A 13,850-nucleotide genomic window follows, 5' to 3' on the forward strand; every position below is an offset into this window, starting at 1 on the left:
GAGAGGCCCAAAAAAAAAACCTTGACATTTTTTGTTTACAGCTTTATTGTTTTACACTAAACTTTGCACAAATTCAGTCTTACGTAATCAATTTATAGATAAGCGTCAGTCTAAAAGAGATTGCTCAAAATTTGTAAAACCACTCCGTAAATAGACAATTCTCATAAACCGAATCAACTATTAACTAATTCAACAATGTTATGAATGAGCAGCAGTAGCTAAACATGTTAAATGCCAATTTCTCTCCAGAAGCTTCCAGTATGAATCTACAAAAATATGGCAAAGCAGAACAAAGATTTTTTTTCTTGTTAATCAGTAATATAGTGTTGACAAAAATCTAACAAAAGCTAAAGCCGCTGTTTGTGTCCAACACTGTAAAGTGTTGCTGCAATATAGATTTTTATGTAGATAAATGACCCAAGCAACTTCAGTTCTAACTGCAAGAATGAAAATCACCAGAACTGACTGACTTAAATTCTAATCCAGAAACAAAAACTCTTTCTCCCGACCGTGAACCACCAGTTTTAGGCGTCGCTGCTCGTTTGGTTGCGATTCTTGTGCCGTTTACAGCTTCTTGGCGCAGTCGGGGCAGTAGATTTGTTCTGCAGTGATGACGAAGCGCTTGTTGGCCAGAGACAGAGAGCACTTCTTGCAGTTGAAGCAATACTCGTGCCAGGAGTAACCCTCGTAGTTCACCACGTTGGTGCCATGGCCGAACCCTGCAAAGATGCCGCCAGTCAGGTAAAAACAGTTTTTTATAGTCTCTCTGAATGTAAAACATGTTATAGTGTAGTTTTGATCTATTTAAAGGACACCACTGAGTAATATTTAGTTGAATCTAGTGGAGAAAAATGGTGCCCCATGGCTGCCTGTCGACCAGTGGACCTGCTCTTATAAATATATTATTATGTAATTGGATAAAAGCACAGATATTACTTTCAGTGACTTCATCCAACTAAAACACGTGTTCATTTTTATTCACTTTTTGCAAATGGACTCCTTTTAAATGCTAAACAATGGGACTTTAAATGGCATGCAGGTTTATTTTGTAGAATGACAACTGCAGCAACTATTAATCATACCTGTTTGTAGTTTATAACTTTTCAAGAATATGTGTTGCCTTGCATGAAAAGCTCATGTTAGTGTTTAAATTGAAACACTAACGTTGACTTCCAGCACCGCGTGGGATGCGATATTGGGTATGGTAATACACAGGCGATTATACTCAGGAGGAGGTCAACTTGCCGGTGATTGGGTTCTTGCAGTTGTGGCACTTCTTGGCCACATCAGTCTTGAAGCAGTCCACGCAGTAAACGTTGTTCTCGTGGGAAGTGAAGCGAGTTTCTGCCAGAGGCTTGCGGCAGGTGTGGCACTTGAAACACTCGGAGTGCCAGGGCTGCTCCTGGTAGCGGATCCCTCCAGAGGAGATGGGCTGATGGATGCAGAGACACATAGGTGTTGGCAAAGTATGGGTTTTTAATGCACCGACGGTGTAGAAATTTAATTAGAAAATAATGATGCACATCATAGTGTGAACAGTTCAGTTTTACCTGCTTGCAGTGGAAGCACTTGTTGGCAAACTTCTTTTCATGGCAGGAGGTGCAGTAGGTGTCATCGCCCTTGGTCAGGAAGCTCTGCGTTCGGATTGGCTGCCTGCACTCAAAGCACTTGAAGCAGTCCTCGTGCCACACCTTGTTCTTGTACTCCACACTCTGGGATCCTGCAAACACAAATGTGCAAAAAAAAAAATTGGCCACAATATATACGCACGCACGCACACAAAAATGTGCCGGGAAAATCAGGCCAAATAGAGTCTGTAGCTGTGTATGTGAGTGCAAATGGTTGCTTGTCTGTATGTGACCCTGCGATGAATTGTCCTGGGTGTCACCTTGCCTTCGCCCTATGACTGCTGGGATTGGCTCCAGCAGACCCCCATCAACCTGAGCTCAGGGTGAAGTCGGTATTAAAAATGGTCGGTTGGACTTTTTGAAACTAGGGGTAAAAAAAGAAAAAGAAAAGAAAAGTGAATCAGGAGACTCACCTGGCATGACCACCTTGTAGCAGCCCTGGCAACGGTTCCCGTCCTCGCGGGCTCCGCACTTGCCGCACATGATCTTGCCGTCATCGCGGGCGCTGAAGGGCTCCGAGGCCAGCGGCTTGTAGCACTTGGTGCAGCGGAAACAGCTCTCGTGCCAGTAGCGGTTCTTGTGGTGCAGCTCCTGGACGCGGGGAGGAAGGCTTGCGGTGAGCGGACGGAAGCCTTTCCCGGCTCAGTTCTCATGCACACTCTATCAAAGTGGGGTTTTTTTGTTGACTCGTCATGTGCACCAGGGCTCCAGGCCAGAATAGGGAGGAGAGCCAGGAACCAGACAGGGGCTCTCGGGATGGCGAACATAGCCGGATTAAGCCTCCGTAAGTATTATGAACACATATTTTCCTCACATTTAACTGCCAGGAATTGAGGACTGGTAGTACGACCCTCACATGGGTCGCAGCTGTTTGATGGGGACTTTTTATCACTGCTGTAGAAAGACAGGTATGGCCACATGGTACAGTGAAAGAGTCATCCCCACTTCCTGTTTGCCTCTTTCTGGTTCCCATGGACTTAAATAGATCATTTTAAATGTCCCATGTAATATTCATTTTTCAGATATCAATCTTTTTATCCATGATTCCAGTGGAGCGGCATTGTGCAATAAATTATCTCTGGAAAAAACAGTGGATTTCCAGAAAATAGAATTGTTAGCCCTGTGTTTACAGTCTACCTTTAGCCAACTGCTAAAACTGATGCAGTGCTGTTCAATCTACGTGGCAAAACAAAAGGCAGCCACCTGTTGATCCCAAACATCTTTCTGGAGGTGTCAACGCCTGAGCTATTAGGCATCTCTCTGGGCTATCTGGGACATCACAAAGGGATTTCAAAATCTTTTTATTTTATTTTATTAAGAGGCGTGTGCTGACATCAGATACATCTACAGTTAATAAAAATCAGTAAAAATGTGCACACTATTTCAATCTTTTAACCTTGGCGTCCGCACCGATGGGCTTCTTGCACTCGGCGCAGGTGTTGGCGCACAGCTTGTCGAAGCACTTGACGCACATGTGCTTGTCGTCCTTCTTCACGTACTTCTTGCCGTGCAGGTTGTCGCGGCAGTAGAAGCAGTCGGTGCGGTCGGCCATGGTGGAGGAGAGGTAACTCCGGGGACCTGCGGGAGCGACAGGGTGCGTGAGTCTCCCTTTCAGACACCAGAGGGGGGCGGTGTTGCCTCATCACCTCGCTTTGCTGGACCGCCGCAGAGGAAAGGCTCAGCCACAAGAAGCTGCATCAGAGGTAAGCCACAGCTGCTGATAATAATAATAATAATAATAATAATAATAATAATAATAATAATAATAATAATAATAATAATAATAATAATTTCTGTTTTTAACTTGTTACAAAAACAAACAAAGGAGACATTACTTTTAATTACTTTAGGTCTCATATTATCTGTCATTCCAGCTGAGTATCTTGTTTTAATTAAAAATTAAAAAAACAACACATTTATCCCCCCCCCCCCCCCGTTACATTCCTCTTACAAACACGCCCAGGTTTTTGCTTCCTGCTAAAAGTGATGCCTTCTTGGGCCTTCCATGTGTTTCGAATGGGACGAAAGGCCGCTACAAGTTGCCTGAAAGTGTGCAATCAACAGCAGGAAGCACAAGCTGTTCCCACTAGCGAGAAGAGGTCACGGTGCCCTTCACATCTCAAAGGTCAATTTCCTGAGCAGTCACTTTTTTTTTTTTTTTAATTTAGCTCATGCCAAACTGGAGAAACATGTTGCTGGAAAATATTGATTAAAAATATTTGTATTCATAATAATGGACCTTAAAAAGACACTCAAGTAAGAATAAAACCATTTAACGTCAGAAGTTCAGTACGTTATGAGAGCCATGATTTTAAACTTGAAACACAAAACAGATTCATAACAGTGAGACAGCGAAGTGCATTTTTAGGGCAGCATACCAAACTGATGACAGACTTGCAAGTGAGGTAAGCTTTCTCTGCAGACTATTTTTATTTTTATCAAGCTCTCCCCAGAAAGCTGAGGTCATATTTATAGAGCTGCCTGGCTGCGTGCCAGGTCCATCCCACACTCTTTGTTATGTCTGCGTCTCATTGGCTGTCCCTGCTCCTCCATCCGGCAGCAGCGCGAGTGGGCGCCCGCTGGAAGCAGCATCTCGACACGTTAAGCTCCGGCCACATCGTGGACTGGCGTCACGCAGGAACAGCTGAGCCAAATTGATTTCCGTGGTGCTAACAAATACAGTTTCAATCCAGCGGAAGGAACAGGAGGGGACTCAGGAAACAATGGGAGGAATGATAACCCCATCCAAGTCACCATAGGAACAGGGGAAATATTTATGAAAGGAGATAAGGCCGCTCAAGAGGGGTGGGGTAAACAGCCATCAAGAGCGTGGAATGAGCCCCTGGTGGTCGTGGAATGAAAATATATTGCTGGGATAACGAAGAGCGGTCACTCTGCCTCCATTTCATGGAACCGAACCAAGACCAAAGTAATCCAGTCCAATATATCCAATCCTGACAAATAACACACAAAAGCACTCGGGCCTTTCAACCAAGAGATACCACCCCGGACAGTCTATTTAAAGTGCACGGACATTCCACCAGGGGGGCAAATGCAGAGGGATTATGACTACCGGGAGCCACGCTGCTGCCATTGTGGCTGGAGATGCGTCCAGTGCTTTAATCTCCCAGTACGCACAGCGCGACAGCTGCACCTCTTTCAAAAGGCCGCGGTATGCGCATTGGCCTCCGCTGTGCCGTTGGCGAGGTGGGAGCGGATTAAACTGCCACGGTCCCTGCGGAGGTCGGGAAAGGTCAACGATACACCAGTTTGGGAGGTGAGTCACGGCTGATCAAGTCAGGGTGACTCAGACGGTGGCTCAGCTGCATCCACAGCAACGGCTAATGATGGCATGGCCACCTGAAGGACGGTCAGACCTCTGCAAAGCTCACAACATCCTGTCGGCCTCTCTGATACAATACTATATATAAGATCCCTCCCATTTATTTGACTTGACTGGAATTTTTTTTTAACCACCAGTTCTCCATTGAATGGCAAAAGTCCTTCCACCAAACTTTCAATGATCATGTAAGAATTGATCTGGCCAAAAAAAAGAGCTGTTTCGGTTCATTCAGGGCACTAAATGTGTCCAAAAAACAACCTGATCACAATCTGTATCAGTGGATTAAGTGGACATCAGGCTTTCAATGGCTGCTGGAATGTGATAAATGACAACAAAAACCTTTCGCAAAAGGTAGAGCCATGTTTTTGTCCTACAAATACGTCACTCTCTCAAAGAAAAAGTCAATTCAATATAAGCAAGTTTGTTGAATTGAAGGGAATTTGCTTGGATTTGTCTCAACCTGCACTGGTCAGCAAAGCTAAAAACACTGGATCCGTCAAGACTTACTGGCAACAGCATCACATTAAAAATCGCCGCAGAAATTCAATGTAAACCAACAAGGGGTTTCAATGGAACGAACGGTAGAGTAACGGTAAAGAGCGGGTACAAGGTTTTGTTTTTTTTTACCTGAGTGCTTGTAGAAAGTCATGATTGTCGGCAGTCGGGTCGGTCGTCGGAGAAAACAGCCGCCAGAGGAGACGGCAGCATCAACGGAAGGTCGAAACCCAGTGGAAGACACTCGCCTCAATAAGTTATATACCTCCTGTGTGACACCCACCAACCCCAATGGACCCTGGCATCCAGGACTCAATCCAACCTGGGGGTCACCCATTCCATTTTAGGGTATGCATTAAGGAACAGAAGATTAGGGATTGAATTCCCCGGCTGTAACATCAGATGGTAAAACAGGGAAGATACACGGTTTGGCTTTAGAACGTGGGGTTAGTGGAGGATAATAGATACTCCCACTGCCCCCCCCTCACCCTTCGAAGGGAAATGCTTTTGTCAGGGTTCAGAACATGTATATGTGACACGCCTGGACTCGCATGAGGAAGATCGTAGAACTGCCTCAGCCGAGGACGGACTGAAACAGTGAGTTGTAGGTCTTCTGCTATAGTGTGTGTGTGTGTGTGTGTGTGTGTGTGTGTGTGTGTGTGTGTGTGTGTGTGTGTGTGTGTGTGCGCTAAAAAATTAAAGTGAGCCTGAATAGAACATGTTACGGCTAAAGTTGCGGGGGGAAGTCTGTGATAAAAAATTTCTCTTTGTTTTCTTGCTGATTCTTGGTCTGAGGCAGAATATTCCTTTTCAAGCCCCGGCAATCGCTCACAGTCCTCACAGACATCTAAAAAAACAAACAAAAAAAAACCTGTATCCTTTCACCAAAAGTGGTAGGCTTGTCATCCATCTGTATCATTTTGAATCAGACTCTCAGCAGATTGTGCTGGAGTCCAGATTATTCTGTTTAAAAGCTACTTATTATGAACATAAAAAATGATGAACTATTAGTTTATTTAACCTTTTTAAACATTGCAGACTAATAATGTTTTTGTAAAATGTAAAATGTAAAATAATGTAAAAATCGTCTTTTTAGGCAGAGGTGCAAATGCAGCCGTGCCTTCGGCTTTCCTCTCGTCCTTAATGTGGGCTTTTCCAGTCCCGATGGGTGTGAAAATGCTAATTTTTCTTAAAGAACTGCACTGACAGAGGAGCTCCAAGAGACAGAAGCCGACAGGAAACGATTTGATTCCTAATTAATATCATTTCTAAGTCTCAATGAGGAGCCCTGGTTCTGCCCTTTAGACTGGGTGAGGCTCATCTCCTCATGATATTGAATGAACGTCTCCAGAAATCAAACAAAAACAAATCAGTTCAATAACCCTGCTCTGCGTGTGTGTGTGTGTGTGTGTGTGTGTGTGTGTGTGTGTGTGTGTGTGTGTGTGTGTGTGTGTCTGTGTGTGTGTGTGTGTGTGTGTGTGTGTGCAAAGGGCAGCTGGTTGTAATTACAAACTCGATTTGGTCCATTACTACAGAGCGCAGCATTGCAATTTGTCCCTCTTTTATAATGTGCAACCTAATTATTCTAAACCCACGGAGAGGGATTAATGAGACGGAAGGCGCCGTGACTTCCAGCCTCTAATCCACGCCCGGTGTCACATCAAAATGTCTGCCTAATAGAAACACGTTTCCTTCCTCTCCCTGCAAACAACGGCGATTGGTAAGAGTCTGAAAAATTCTGCCTCGGCGGCGAAGGAAATAATCAGGCAGATAGAACATTTGGGGCGAATGTTGGGCGTTACTGAAGGATATCCTACATCTCATCTCTTCATCTGGTGCAGAGTCCGTGGACAGTATTTGGAAAATCGGTGACAAAACCTGAGCTGGAGTTGACTGGATGAACCTCCGATCTAACACAATTCACTTCCTGTTGGTGCGACATTGGCTACAAGCCAACTTTTCGTATGAAGCCGAAGTGCTAGTTCCAATGAATTTTGGCTACACCAGCGAGCATTGCCTTCACTTTCCTTCCTGCTCCCTGCTAATGTCGCAAACACACAGGTTGTGGAACTGGAAGGGGCAGAAACGGATGATCTCAGAATTTAATCACAAGCAATCGCAGCTGCTGTACAAAGGTTAATAGAGGAGGGAAATACCAATATCTGTCCCACTTCAGATGATGAATACGTGTTTGTCTTATCAGATTTTTGAGACTATCGTCTGTTTATTCGCTCAGCACGCTTGTATCTCCATCCTCCTTGGATTCTGGGCCAGAACCAAAGAGCATCGGACTTAATGCTTAACATTCTGATTGATGTTCCCATTCCCAAGAATTGGGCTTCATCACTTGCACTCCCACTGACCTGAACCGCTCACCAGACAATAAAACAAAGAAACACAAAGTACTTTCCTCATCACCACCTGCAAAACCCTGCTGCTGTGCCAGATCAGGAATGCGAGGATCTAATCTCTTCATCCTTCAGCTACAGACGTATCACTCCCCTGCTCACGCCAGACAGGAAATGTGACCTGCGCCTGAGCAATGTGACTGGAACGAGTTCTCACCTCACCGTCGGCGAAGGAGAAACCCTGCTGTTCACGGATCTAAATAAACTATTATTTCTCCTTGTGGCCCCATGTCACCCCTGAGACTCCCGGTGACCCTCCACAAATTCAGTTAGCGGTGAGACTGGCGCACTGAGGCCCTCTCTTGTCTACCAGGGGAGCCAGTGACTCACTGTGTACACACACACAAAAACACAGTGTCAAGACAACGGGACGGAAACACATGCTGCCATCAGTCCAACAACACTCAGCTGTGTCACTTAATCTGACCCTGGGTCAGTGCATCAGGGTGTGTGTGTGTGTGTGTGTGTGTGTGTGTGTGTGTGTGTGTGTGTTTGTGTACACATAAAGCATCGAGTGGAAGGCCGCTATCTGCACGGTGACACAATGTTTCCAAGTGTTGTTCGCTCACGTGCACATTCACACGCACTCTCTGATTAAAGTCCTAAATGTAAACCAGCGACTCCGCCTCCAGTGTCACATGACATCGTCTCTCAGCCAGGAGACTTTTAAAACAGAGAAAAACACTTTAACTCTGAATCTGGCTCTGTCCTCCCACACTGTGAATAAACAGTGACTCTTATTTGCACTGTAGATTTTTCTTCCACTAAAACAATTGCAACAAGGTTTTATCTGGAATCATTTTCTAAGTAAAAAGTGTAATAACTCTCCAATATATGATAATTTGTTGTAGCCAGAAAATAAAAATGTTCAATTTAATGCCTCAAAATAAATTAGAATGTCCCCCCCCCCCCCACAAAAAAAATAATATTTTTTTCCACAGAATTTCTCTCAATCTCTTCCTGCACTATATACTTCTATCACCCCCACCTTCCCCCCCCCCATATCTCCACCACCTCTGTCCTTGCTTTTACATCTCGCCCAATTGCAAAGTAATTGCACACAATGCTGAAGAGGGAGGCAGAGAAATCCAAAAGGACTGCAAAGAACGTCTTGAAGTGACTTTGACAGCCACAAGAGAGAATAAGTATCGTCTCCGCTCCGCATTGCCTAAATAGGAGCAGAAGCTGGTGGAATGAAGAAGAAAAAACACTGTTTCATGCACTTCATCATCTCGGTCAGCTCCGCTCAGACACACCCTCCACTCTCTCTCTCTCTCTCTCTCCCTCTCTCTCTCTCTCTCTCACACACACACACACACACACACACACACACACACACACACACACACACACACACACACACACACACAAGATCCGACATACAGTAGAGCGGCTCTAGTGGAAGAATGCTATGAATTATACAGCCCTCTTCCTGGCTTTGTGAATACATAATCAACCACTCGAGTTGTTGGACTTGTACACTGCGTGGTGTAGATTTTAAATCAAGGATATATAAAAAAAAAAAAGCAAAAACACATGCTTTATGAAGAAGACAGAGGCCCTTTCTCCCACAGCAGAGATGAAAGTGGCTTAATTTATTGCTCAGTGAGGTGAATAGTTTTCTTTTTTTGTACTTCTAATTTATTTGGAAGGATGAGGTCACTCTGGAGGCCCAAGACGGCCCGGTGTGCCAGAGAGCCTAATCTCCACGTCTCCCTAATGACATCATGAATTTGTGTTGGCAGCTGCCCAGACCGGTGGGGCAGTGACGCTGAGCTGATGTATGTTTTAACAGTTTCACACTTGGAACTGCTTCTGCAAACGCTGGCAGTTCAATAATACTTTTGATTTACGTCAAGCGCGTACTCTACAGTGTGCCAGTGTTCTGCCAGTGGAGAAAAAATAGTCCTGGCACAGTTAAAAAAAAAAAAGAAGAAGAAAAAAAGAAAAGAAAAAGAAAACAGTTGCACTAATAATGAAGTCCTCCACACATAAAGCACCCCCAGAAAGTGTCAAAACACTGGAACGTTAAAAGTCACATCAATCCTATTATTATTATTATTATTATTATTATCATATATGAAATAGTAAAAGTTAAAAAAAAAAAAAAAAAACTTAAAAAACTTAAAAAACTTACCGTTGCGGATGAGTTAAAATTAGCTCAGCAGTTCTGAGAAACCACACCAGGATGCTTCCATCGGGCCGGATTAAAAGTTAACAATTTGTTAGCAGCATGGAACGTGTGGCTGCTTTTGGTTTTGGACATTGCGTGACGCTACAAAAAAATTACTTAAAATGTAAACCTACTTTTGGTTTGTTAACTCAAAAAAAACAACAAAAGTCATAAATAATAGACGCGTCGCTTCTTGGAACGAGGAAGTGCCTTCGAATTCAAATCGTACATTATATGGGGAATTTTGCGCTCATACGGTAGAGAAAATGAAAGTCCGGGAGGCGCGTCGGTGGTTCGCAACAGCGCATCACCTGTTCCATATGATGGAGCAAAAGATAAGAAGAAAAAAAATAAAGAGAAGGTTCGTCTAATATTGAAGCGAAGCGCGTGTACGTAAAACATCTCCAGAGAAACCGACTAAATAATGGGTGGGGGAACTTTCTTTTTTTATTATTATTATTATTATTGTTATTTTTTATTAAGTATAGATAGCAAACGTTTCCTGCCGTCATTAGTTTAAAACAACTTTTGACTCGATGTGGGCGGCTGCCTGTTGGTCAGCGGCAGTTGCGGACTCACCTCACCAGACAGAACAGATGATGACGACGAAGATGATGATGAGCGCCTGGGTCCTCAAGCAGCAGCAGCAGCAGCAACAGCAGAGGGTCCGGTGGGTTTGGCCAAGGAGTGAAATCTGCGGACGCAGCTTTAAAGGACGGAGGGAGCAGAGAGAGGGGAGGAAGAAGAAGAAAAAAGAAAAGAAGTCCGGCAGGACATGAGCCAAACCTCTGTGAGCTCTCACAAACAATGACCTCAACCAGGAATTCACAAGTTCTGTCAGCGGCGCTGGACCCTCTGCACAGATTATTACTAGGGAAAAGTGCGCAAGGATCACATTTTTGCTGTGTGTGTGTGTGTGTGTGTGTGTGTGTGTGTGTGTGTGTGTGAGTGAGTGTGTGTGTGCCTGAGCTTGGCCACCACAGTGAGAAATTTCCCACAGCTTTTTCAAGATTCCCGCCGTCTGAAAATTGAGGGTCTGACGTGTTGGAGACGACACGCTTTTAAAAATCTGCTCCGCTCGTCTCCTTCTTTGGTAATAAATAGAGGGATTGCATCAAGATGACTCATTTCTTAACACAAATTACATATGTGCTGGTAAAAACCGGTGGATAATGAAATGGTCCCGAGAAGTGTTTTAAAGTGTCTGAGTGACTGTGAGGCTGAACAGGGACTTTGCAGCCTGGTTGGATTTCTGTCCAAGCAGACAGAGACAGAGGGAGCAAAGGGCCCTGTCTGACCTCCGCAGCAGCTGTAGATCCAGTTCTAAATTTAAAATTGGTTAAGCTCTAATTTAAAAAAAATAAAAAAAATAAAAAAAAATTATGCCCTGCTGTTTAGTCAGCTTCCCTTAAGTTGCTGCTATCTGCTCTTTAACACCTCAGAAGAAGAAGGTCAGGTGGTCCGATCAGGTGTCACATCAGGGCCCCACGCTTTGACAGCTTTCAGAAGATAATTATTAAGCATGTCGCTAACAAGAGAACCAAGCTTCCTGCTGTGACACTGTGCGCTTCAATCGCAGATGCAGCGCAGGGACAATCATTCCATCATTTTCCCTGCTAATCGGCAGCATCGACAGCGGCATGCTGGGAATGTGTAATCAGACAGCTGACACGGGGGCTCTTTAAAACAACTCTTTCCTCCCTGGACTCGGAGGCCACTACTCTGACATTCTTCTTGAGCCCAGTGAAGGGAGTTGTGCCCATATTAGGAACACGTTACCTGATATTTTGGCACAGGGAGAGTGGAAGCACTTTGCCTCTTCATCGTGCACAGATTTGCACAGTGGTTCTCAAACTTTCTCTGTCACGCCCCACCTTAGAGGAAGAACGTTTTTCATGCCCCCCCATCGCAAATTTGGGGCTTCTAGCCCCAAATTTTTTGACGTGGCTGTGTCTTGAGGGATCCTGATGAACCTGCAAGTGGTCCCATGTCTCTAGGACAAAGTGGACTTTTGACCCCATAGACTTGCATGGAATTAGGGTTAGCGATAAGGCTGGAATTAGGGTTAGGGTTAGGGTTACTGCTGGAATTAGGGTTAGGGTTTCGGGGTTCCTCATGGGCTAGAAGCCCCAAATTTGACGTGGCTGTGTCTTGAGGGATCCCGATGAACCTGCAAGTGGCCCCATGTCTCTAGGACAAAGTTGACTTTTGACCCCATAGACTTGCATGGCATGAGGGCAGTGGTTCTCAAACTTTCTCTGTCTTTCTCTGTCACCTCCCTTCTGTATGACATCTCCCCCCCATCCCTCCATAAACTCCAAATGGTTCAGAACTCTGCTGCCCGCCTCCTCACTCACACCAGGTCCCGTGATCACATCACTCCTATTCTGCAGTCTCTTCACTGGCTCCCCATCAAACATGGCATCTGCTTCAAAATACTCCTCCTCACCTTTAAAGCTCTCCACCACCTGGCCCCCCCACTCTCACCCTCTCCACTCCACTCCAAAACCTTTGGCGACAGAGCCTTCTCTCGTGTTGCGCCCCGACTCTGGAACCCCCTCCCCCAGTCCATCCGTGACTATCCCACACTCCCCATATTCAAGTCCCGCCTCAAAACCTACCTCTTCACCCAAGCCCACACCCACCAGCAGTACATTCCATACCTACCCCCCCTCCCCAGCATTATTCAGCATTATTTGCCCGCTGCTTGCTAAGGAAGAATGTCCACATGCTTTGTGTTTTATAGGTCACCGTATGAAAGGGGACGCTGTGTCAGCCAGACCATCAGATCATGGATCAAAGTGTACAACTGTCAGGATTCCCACCTGGAACAGTGTTTCTGTCTTCCCCTACCTGTCAGAGAGTGTCACTGTCTTTTGTTTTCGTCACCATATGCTTTGCCATGTGACTTCAACCACCTCCTTATTTGGGTAACTTCCTGTCTGTGATTTTCGCGCCATTTTGTTGACTCACCTGATTTCCATCTTAGACAATCAGGCTAACTACTTAAGCCCAGCCTTGGCAATCGTGCTTTGGCTGATTGTTAGTTCAAGTCTTTGGATGTTCCTGACCGTTTCGAAACGCCATTTACTGTGTTCGTCATGCATGTTCAGACAGTTCCTGTTTTTGACCTCAGCACTTGCCAGTCAATTTGGACCGCCGTGCCTCAGTCTACCTGCCTGCCTGTGTACGACCCCTGCCTGTTTTGGACTCCGTCTCTGCCTGCTGGATTTGAAAAAGATAAAGACATCAAAGATTCTTATTGTCTCTGATCTGCTTGTGGTTCCTGAATTGTGCCTTGACAACAACTCAGTGACTTGTCATCTGAGAAAGAGGGTTGCGGGGGGGAAGACTACAGAACCTTTTTACCTGGTAAACCAGCTGAAACATTTCCTAAATCTTGAATCGAATCAATATTTCATGCATCTGTGCTGAAAAGGTCAAACGTTTGCAAGGTGACAGGGCAACTGTGGACCACACGGTGCTGTTCATAATTCCCTTCATGTAAAAACTGATTACAGACTGAAGGCACTCTTAAAATTGGGATCTATTGCATTAACATGTCCAGAAGAAAATTGATCAGCTTTTTAAAATAACGCCAATACTTGACCAGGCCCTGAGAGAATTGATGCTGTTTAATATCCTCTTTAATTTGCATCGTCTTGCTCCTGTGTGATGGAACTGCGGTCGGGAGCCACTGCACCATCCACCAATGCTGCTCTGAAAAGGATTTAAAACCAGCCGTGATATTTAACAATCTGTAATGGCATGTAATCTCGGGCTAACTGCCACATTTCAGGGCT

The 13,850-nt window shown here is 45.0% G+C and overlaps 1 protein-coding gene across 3 annotated transcripts; it reads right to left on the minus strand.

Annotated features, from left to right (window-relative positions):
- Window positions 1-64: 64 nt before the first annotated feature.
- Window positions 65-10,771, minus strand: fhl1a (four and a half LIM domains 1a). 3 transcript variants are annotated; one of them, XM_076046422.1, is made up of 6 exons: window positions 10,627-10,771; window positions 3,025-3,206; window positions 2,042-2,219; window positions 1,551-1,720; window positions 1,246-1,432; window positions 65-719 (listed from the first exon to the last, which is right to left on the minus strand). In XM_076046422.1, exons 2-6 carry the CDS (start codon window positions 3,178-3,180, stop codon window positions 565-567), a joined length of 846 nt encoding a protein of 281 aa, XP_075902537.1. In that variant the 5' UTR covers window positions 3,181-3,206; window positions 10,627-10,771; the 3' UTR covers window positions 65-564. The 3 variants fall into 3 exon arrangements, with proteins under 3 accessions (XP_075902537.1, XP_075902538.1, XP_075902536.1); XM_076046423.1 differs by having other exon boundaries at window positions 10,632-10,760; XM_076046421.1 differs by lacking the exon at window positions 10,627-10,771 and adding an exon at window positions 5,599-5,894.
- Window positions 10,772-13,850: the final 3,079 nt, after the last annotated feature.

This window comes from Nelusetta ayraudi, unplaced genomic scaffold (assembly GCF_046127955.1).
Source record: "Nelusetta ayraudi isolate G7.1 ecotype Tasmania unplaced genomic scaffold, CSIRO-AGI_Nayr_v1 ptg000090l, whole genome shotgun sequence".
Taxonomy (NCBI): domain Eukaryota; kingdom Metazoa; phylum Chordata; class Actinopteri; order Tetraodontiformes; family Monacanthidae; genus Nelusetta; species Nelusetta ayraudi.

What these genes read in the sequence shown, in the direction of transcription:
- fhl1a (XM_076046421.1), bottom strand. Translation starts at nt 5,803, where the DNA reads ATGGGTGACCCCCAGGTTGGATTGAGTCCTGGATGCCAGGGTCCATTG. An exon ending in GACTTTCTACAAGCACTCAG is followed by an intron (nt 3,207 to 5,598) that starts GTAAAAAAAAAC and finishes TCGCTCCCGCAG; the next exon opens with GTCCCCGGAGTTACCTCTCC. An exon ending in AGTGCTTCCACTGCAAGCAG is followed by an intron (nt 1,433 to 1,550) that starts GTAAAACTGAAC and finishes TGCATCCATCAG; the next exon opens with CCCATCTCCTCTGGAGGGAT.